At 41.0% G+C, this 9,054-nt stretch overlaps 1 protein-coding gene across 1 annotated transcript; it reads right to left on the reverse strand.

Moving 5' to 3' along the window:
• Positions 1-685: 685 nt before the first annotated feature.
• Positions 686-1,633, reverse strand: LOC307167866 (olfactory receptor 4S2-like; the record flags this gene model as incomplete). Its single annotated transcript, XM_079887170.1, has 1 exon — positions 686-1,633. The coding sequence occupies one exon, from the start codon at positions 1,631-1,633 to the stop codon at positions 686-688; it is 948 nt and encodes a 315-aa protein (XP_079743296.1).
• Positions 1,634-9,054: the final 7,421 nt, after the last annotated feature.

Here is a 9,054-nt window from a genome sequence, read left to right on the forward strand (position 1 = left end):
TAGTCATAAAATGCATCACTAATTACTCAAGTGTTACCTAGTCACCATGCAGGAACTACTAGTGATCTAGACTATTATTTTAAAGTGAAAAGCATTTTTTTGACTTTAATATAATGGTCCAGATCACTAGTAGTTCCTGCATAGTTAGTGATGCATTTTATAACCATGTTGAGAGTAAAAACAGACAAGTGCTAACGTCTCAGACACTATAATGTTGTGATTAGGAATTAATTAGTAATTCTTAATAATTTCTCAAAATTACCTATTAGTTCTTAATGATGCCAATCTCATTAAGTAATTATTAATTACCTAATAAGGGACTATATTAGTCCTAAATTCGATATTACTTACTGATTAGTTAAGCTTGTTTCTATATCAGTTAATAGTAGTAGCTGAAGTGTTAATGTAGTACTACTCATTAATCCTGCATTACTTTCTGCATAGTTACTTATTAATGACGGACCATTATTGTAAAGTGTTACCCATTTCATACCTAAAAATACCCCTTAATCATGGTGAAATCATTATAACGTGCAACCTCTTGTGACTTATTGTCTCATTATTTTCTCAATAATAAAAGAACAATGTCCATTAAACAAATTTTCTAAATATTTCAAATATTCTTAAATATTTACACTCATTCTAAAACACATAAAGCATAAGGTCTTTTAACGTGATAAAATATTCACTTAGACATTCCCACTTGTTTCTTGAAAAACATTGTCATAACTTGCTGGCGTACTGTTGTCAGATTTAGTCCATAAATAAGTGGATTTAAAATAGGTGGTACAAGTAAGAATTCCAGGGCCATGAAATTACGCACACCTTGAGGCACATTCTTTGAGCCATAACGACTGTACATTACATCAAATAGCAAAGCAACAGTCACATTGATCAATGAAAGCAGATGTGGCACACATGTTTGCATGAATTTGTGCCTGTCCTCTATTGACTTTCTGCACTTTCTAATCAGGTGAATGTATGAGCAAAATATGAATACTGAATGTCCAAAATATGTAAGAATCATAATGTACCCAATCACATTATTTACAGTTGTAGAAAAACAAGAAAGTTTTGCAACTGCCCAAACCTCACAGAATAACTTTTCAATAGTAGAGCCACATAAGGTGAGTCTAGATATTAAAATAATTTGAATAGACAAGCAAAAAAATGGAGCCAGCCAGCAGTAAAGGATACATTTAAAAACCAGCTGATTGGTCATTATTGAATGATACTCAAGTGGTCTACATATTGCCAAATACCTGTCATATGCCATCACTGTTAATGTTGAAAAGTCACACAAAGCAGATAAATAAATTACAAATATTTGAATCAGACATCCAGTATAAGAAATCACATGATCGTGTGCTAATAAATCATACATGAATTTAGGATAGAATCCAGAAGTGCCAAAAAGTCCATTTATGCAGAGATTACAAATAAACACAAACATCGGCTCATGAAACTTCTTATGTAGTATGATGGTGAAAATTACAGTTAAATTACAAAACACCATAAGGGGATAAAACAGTGCAGTGAAAGAAAAAAAGACAAATCTGTTTTCTATTGTTTCATTCAGACCAGAGAGTGTAAATACTAAGACACTGGACTCATTCTCCAGTGGTGGCTGCATCTGGAAGGATATGCAGTTATTATATAGATTTTCTTTATATTATTTTTAAGTCATTGGTAAGCTAATTAGACATAGAAAGTTATTTTTATGAATTTAAGACAATTTTAATTGTCTTTAGCTAGGCTGTCTGTAGATGGAAAAAAAAGGCAACTATTAAATTTTCTAACAGTAGCACATTGCCAGTTTAGTGACAAGACCTTACCATCTCCTCTGTTGTCATGTTTCCCATTGTGCTCCCTAAAAGTTTGATTTGGTTTGCTATTTATGGACACTGGTCTCATGCTAATTGCCTTGACCACAGACATTAAAAGCAGTGTTAACAAGCTCTCTAAAGGCTTTTTGACCCTTAATTTGAAATAACTGCCAATCTACACTGTAAAAATGAATACGCTATATCTACTCAATAAAATTGTGGCAACAGATTACAAGCAATATTATTAATTAAATGTAACAAATTAGAATTGAGTAATAATTAATCGAATTAATTCCTTAATTTGTTAACCATTTAAAATGAGTAAAATGTACAAAAAAAAAATTTAAACAAAAATATCTGAATAACAGACAGACGTCAAAGATGCATTAAGAACTCTTTATTTTTTATTGCCAACACTGAAGACACCTGATGTTAACAAGCAGAATCACTGAAGGAGAAAACCGTAATTTTAAGTCAACATTATGGTGATCAGTGTGTGTTTTAGTTGGACTCTTGACCTTTTAATCATTAATTTTAGATTTTGTTTGGCTGCTGTACCTGAGTTATAACAGCCAGATGAACAAGGTGATTTGATGGTGTTGTTTGTGTTTTAACATAATCATTATTTCACAATCATTTGACCTGAATCTCTTAACTCATATAAAGCCTCACACATAGCGTCTGCTGTCTGACGTCTGTCATGCACCTGTTGACGATGCTGGTAGGACTACTGCTGGCAGTGGTTTGCATCGGGAGAGCAGTGGAGGTTGAGGTCCGTGATGTAGCCGTAGCGCAGAACGTTGATATGGGAAGCTGCTCGTTACGTCCGAGCATCCTAGTTTGGTGGCTATTTGATTCCATATGCAATTTGACCCCATTCACCCCCACCCAGGTTATATTAATCGTCTTCTTGCAGACGTGGCAATAAGCCTCTTGGCTGTTGCCAACAACTGGCCTAAGCCAGTCTTTAAATCTAGAATCCTCCAGCCAGAGGTCCGAAAACTTGCATTTCCCCACACGGTCACACTGAAGCGAACTCGCAAACAGGTTTGGCAGCAAGCCAGCCGGGCACCCAGTTAGTTTCAGCGCGCGAACGAACACCACGTCACATGATATCGCTCAGGTCCTACTCGCAACATATAAACAAATCCACGTTAATTTTAGAAGAAAGGCCTGCACATAAAGGGGTGATGAACTGAGAAATCAAAATTTCCTTGAGCTTTTGACATGTAAGAGATCATCATACTATAATAATATCCTGTAAGTTTCAGAACTGAAAACTACCCTGTTAGTCCAATAAAAGCTTTTATAGACATCAGGCTCAGCAAACGACTCGTTTTTCAAAGTGGGGAACTATGACGTCAAAGAGGATAAAACACCGCCTCCACAAAAGAAGATCAACGCCTACTTCAACACGGCCTGTTTAGCCCCGCCCACCGATTCGCCCAAACATGCTAAATAACATAGGACGACATGATAATTGCTAAACCGGATCGAGCTACTACAAGCAATAAACATGCGGTTTACTAAATATTGTGCAGTGCCTGTTTGTGGAAGAAGACAGTCTGCATAAGCTTCCTTCGGATTCCAGCATGGTTAAACTTGATTAAATCAGTCAATCACAATTTCCCGACACGGATCTGCCAGCAACATGTAAGTAACCATACTCTAATGCCTGATCTGCGATCAGTGATTTCTGTGTAATTATTCAAGTTCAGATATTTCTCTTAAAATCGTTCAATACTGTTTCTGCTTCAGTGACTAAACGATCATCTTCACATAATTTCTCGTAGTATTATGAAAATAATCTTTTTTAAACTGTTATTAAATTATATACAGAAAGCGATCAAAGAACGATCCCTTTCCAATCGCCCAAGCTGTCAATCAAACAGCACAGCACGAGCCGCGAGAGGTATCTGGACACTTACCAAACTCGTGATGACATAATGACACTGTTACACTACACAACGAAGCTCTTACTGTGCATTCACATCGTGTTTGCATTGTGATTTGGTGTAAGCATTTGTGAGAGTGCAAAAATTGCGTTGCAATGATAAGATCTTTATTCACGCGATCAACAGACTGTCTGTCATCTGCTCAGTCAGTGCTCATCATGCTGCAACATTTCATGTGATGGAATAGATTTAAATATAATGCTTTAAACGATACTTTTCACGATTTGTTAATCTCGATAGCTGTACTAGTAAAAACGTAGTAAAAGTTTTCAAGAGAGTTCATATAATACTAGCTATTTCATATGCAAGCATGTCAGCCAATCACAGCAGTGGGCGTTTGCACTGCAGTCTCACAGCAGACACGCCCCTTAAAACAGAGCGTTCAAATCTCAGGCTGAAATCAGGCTTGGAAAAATGGCTTTTATTTATAAATTATGACAATTTTTGATGTAAAAATCATACTAACATTATAAGGGCACCCCATGCAACATTATAAAATAATAAAACAATCCAGTTCATGACCCCTTTAACACAAATTTAAACTCATAGGCCTAACTGGATGGGGGTTAAAAAATGTAATACCTCGTCAGATGACATTTATTACTTTTTAATACTTTTTAATGCCCTTAATTTTGACTATTTTCATTTACTACCTTTTACTACCTTTTACAACCCCGCGGACACCCTGTTAACGTTTAGCCTGCTTTGCTTAAATTTGATGCAATAATAGAAGCCTACATTTTTTTCAGTTCTAAATTTGTACCGTAATTTCAGTATTGTGATTATGAATTTGTTCAACTACAATGTTTCACTTGAATTTATCTGCTTCCAGCTCTCAAACTCTCTCAATGAGCCTCAGTGTGGCAGCAGATTAGACAATAGAGAGAATAAACTGACACTTTTCAAAGTCTGTGATTGTAGCGCCTCTTAGCGGTAAAAGGCAGCAAATAAACATCCCCAATTTAACGCCGCGGGAACGCTTAAATAAGTGCAGAATTGAGAGTAGCTTTTAAAAGGGAACGTCTCGGGTTACTTTCGCCGCATAGGGGGCATGTTCAGAACGTTCTTCAGACAAAGTGATCTGAATGCACACGTCTCACGTCTATTTATAGCCTCTGATGTGCGCATACAGATGACGTCATCATCAGAGGTTCTCTTACGAGAGATCTCTCGTACTGCGTAAGTATCTTACGCTAGGGGAAAATCTCTTTTCCGCGAGATATTGAAGCCAAAAATTATCCTTAATTTTGTAATAATGTAAAACACGTTGCGGCAGCATGCAGACATAGGCAAGACAGCTCGCATGCCTATTGGCTGACTTGCGGCAACTGCAGCAGCCTATCGAGAGAGGCCTCTCGTTACGTCAGATCCAATGAGGGCGCTTCACGCCCACTGCGTCACGTCCCGCCGAAACGCATCGCTGGATCCAGAGAGAAAGAAGCCTCGCTGTCTGAGAAAGCTCTTCAGCGGGACGAGCCACTGCACCTGAAGCCGCTGGCCGCGCCGCCTTCAGTCGCCGTTCCTGCTGCGCTATCCGGCGTTATATCCTTTTCTCTGCTACTGTGTACTGTCGCCGCGACACACACTCTCATTGCACTAAAATAGCCGGGCGTCTTTTTCAAGATGCCCCTTTCCTGTGGCTCATGTTGAGCCCCATTCAGAGACGGAGATCACCACGTAATCTGCGTTTTCTGCCTGGGTGAGGATCACGCAGCTCTCGTGCTCGCTGACGGAGGCTGCCCTCACTGTGAGCTACTGCCTATGGTGACTCTGAGGACTCTCCTGGCATCCTTCTCTGAGACTGCAACTCCGCCCGCCGCAGTACCGCGCCGTAAAAAGCGTCGTGCTCAACGGGTCCCGGAACCTCCCCCAACCCGCAAAAGCTCGCCGGTTCGCCCACCTGCTTCACCAGCTTCGCTAGAGTCTCTTCCTGATGGATAGCGGCCGCCGTCTGCCGCCGCTTTGGCGTCTATGTTACAGCATACCAAAGTTCTCCGGTCGCCACCATGTCGCGGCCAGAGCCCAGATCTCATTCAAGCCCTAGCTATTCATGCAAGTGCATGGGCAAAGCTTCCTGGGGTATCAGAATGGGTGCTGAACACTATAAAAGAGGCTATTCGCTACAGTTCGCTCGACGTCCCCGCCGTTGCGCGGCGCGAATCGAAACTACGGTAGAAAAGGAAGTAGCACATCTACTTCGAGCCGAAATAGCGAAACTGTTGAGCAAAGGGGCCTTAGAGCCTTTATCTCAAGCTCAGAGCGAAGGGGGTCTGTACAGCAGATATTTTCTGGTACCAAAAAAAAAAAAAAAAAAAGAGACGGGGGTCTCAGACCCATTCTAGATCTAAGACGGCTGAACAAAGTGCTTTCGAAACGCTGGTTCAGAATGCTCACAACCAGGAAAATCCTCACGCAAATTCGCCAAGGGGACTGGTTTATGTCAATAGATCTGAAGGACGTGTATTTCCAAATACAAATAGCGTCACGTCGCCTTCGAGGGCCAGACATATCAATACACAGTCCTGCCGTTCTGCCTGTCCCTAGCACCACGTACATTTGCAATGTGCATGGACGCGACGCTTGCACCCCTGAAACTTCGGGGCATGCGAGTTTTTGAACTACTTGGACGATTGGCTGATTCTAGCTCGATCACACTCAGAGCTCACAGGACCATATTACATGAACATCTCGAGAATATAGGTCTCAAAGTCAATTGGGCGAAGAGTTCACTGTCTCCCAGTCAGAGAATATCTTTTCTGGGCACAGAACTGGACTCGCTGTCTGAATATTCAGCGCATGACGAAATCCTTCCACTGTGGCACTATAGTCCCGCTCAGAAAGTTTCAGAAAATGCTGGGTCTTATGGCCTCAGCATCATCAGTACTCCAGTTGGGTCTGCTTCGTACGCGCCCACTGCAGGTCTGGCTGAAAGCGCGAGTACCGCGTCGACCTCCGGTCTTTTTCGCCTCAAGGTTGATCAGAAATGCGTCTCAGCTCTGAATCCTTGGAAAGCAACTGACTGGTACCAATCAGGTTTAAGCCTGGGGACTTCCTCGAGTGTGAAGGTGGTGTCTACGGACACCTCCACCTCGGGATGGGGAGCGCTGCTCGAGGGCAGACCGTTCTTCGGCCAGTGGTCAGAACGGGAGAAGCTTCTGCATATAAACTGCCTGGAAATGTTGGCGGTAGACAACGAGCTAACGCATTTTTGTCCCCAGATAAGACGACACCACGTCTTGGTCCGCTCAGACAACATGTCAGTGGTGGCTTATATAAATCGCCAGGGAGGTATCAGGTCCCGAAACCTTTACAGGCTGACGGAACGCCTCCTGGTATGGGCTCAGCACAATCTGCGCTCGCTGAGAGCAGCACACGTGCCAGGCCTTCTGAATACAGGACCAGACAGACTGTCCAGGAACAATGTTCCGACAGGAGAATGGTCTCTACACCCGCAGACAGTCCAACTGCTGTGGAAGAAGTTCGGCAGAGAGAAGGTAGACCTGTTTGCGTCTCAAGAAAACGCTCACTGTCCGGAGTTTTTCTCCAAGAGCAGGGATGCGTTGGCCCATGTCTGGCCCCGCTGCCCACTCTATGCTTTTCCCCCCGTCACGCTCCTACCTCAGGTATTAGAGCGGATCAGGGAAAATGGATGCTCAGTGCTACTCGTGGCTCCGCTCTTGAAGAACCAGGCCTGGTTCCCAGTTCTGATGCAGCTGACAAGCACTGCCCCATGGCCAATACTATTTTAGTGCACTTTTTTTAACCTAGGAATACATTATAAGTATAATTTGTATAGATTTATTATATATTATTATTATATTTTAAATAGTTTATTATTGTATTTAAAATGCATTAAAGATGGTTTCAGTTTTACTAAAAGTGGTAACAAAATACATTTTTTTTTAAAGCTGAAATAGTATATTAAAAATACACTTTAGTTCATCTTCAGTGTGTCTCAAAATAGGACAGTTGAGTACACTAAGATGATCTTAAGTTTATCTTAAGAAGTACTAAAGATAAGCTTTTAGTATATTAAGTACAAGATAAGTGCGCAAAAATAGAGCACTTTAAGTACATTATGGAAGTACATTATGGAAGTGTACTAAGTGCACTTAAATAAAATGTATTTTAGTGAACTTTTTTTTCACCTGGGGTGGGCATGGTCACATTAAAATATAATAAGCTATAATGAGCTGAAATGAGAACGGCTGACATCTCTCTCTTTTCATATAGATTACATAAAATGAGAATATTTGTTTTTGTTATGAATTAGATCATTTAAAAGTACACACTTAAATGATTATAAAGATATATAGCTCATGCCTGGGTGAATAGTATTCGCTGAGTTTTGTTTAAGTTTAGAGACGTGCTCCAAAAAAAAAGTTCAAGGTGAGCCAGAAAGCACACCCTGTTTATTTTCTTTATTTTACAAAAGCACAGTGTTAGGTCTGGTTGGTCTAATGAATGTGATCATGCATTCAGTCAGTTGAAGTGGAAGTTAACGACGGCACCTGTGCTTGGTTTTGCGGACTTCACTTGCCCCTTCATACTCAAAACTGATGCAAGCCAGAATGGCTTAGGGGCCATTCTGTACCAGCAGCGCCGCCGCTCCCACCACGCGCATCACGCGCTGTGCATAGGGCACCAAGTGCTGAGGGGGTACCAAAAATAGCCTAATGAAAAAATATTATAATGCCGATATTATTTCATTAGCCTATAGAAATATTATTAGGCACATTTTAGCCATATATATGTAACAAAAAAGGGGGGACAAGATAATTTAATTGCTCTAGTCTAGAAAGTACCGACCCCCGCGTTGGATGGTCCGTGCCGGTTGTTCGCGTGGGCGCCTTTGCGAAGGACGCGTTCACGCGGACGAAGTTTGACAGACAGTAGGCAACTTTTTTGGAAATGGCCCCTAAATGACAGCAGGGGTCAGGATCTGAGAAATGAAAGAAGAAGAAACTGCGAGATGATGCCCGTGCATCACTTGCAGGTAAGTTCATGTTTAATCATTCTTAAATACGGGAAATGTGCTGCATGTGCTGCTGCTAATCGTAACGCGCCTCGAACTTGCTGGCGTTAATGTTAGCAAACTATGTTATAACGTATAACTTCAGTGCAAGCTAAATTGAGATTTTACTGTTAAACATTACCTATTTTACAAATAACTGACGCCAGCTAGCTGTTACTTTCTTTACTATCTTTCTTTAGATATTGAGCAGTAGTTTAAGGTTTATTTTGACTTGACGGTGGTTAATACTTTCTCAGTA

This window comes from Squalius cephalus (assembly GCF_949319135.1).
Source record: "Squalius cephalus genome assembly, chromosome: 11".
Lineage (NCBI taxonomy): Eukaryota > Metazoa > Chordata > Actinopteri > Cypriniformes > Leuciscidae > Squalius > Squalius cephalus.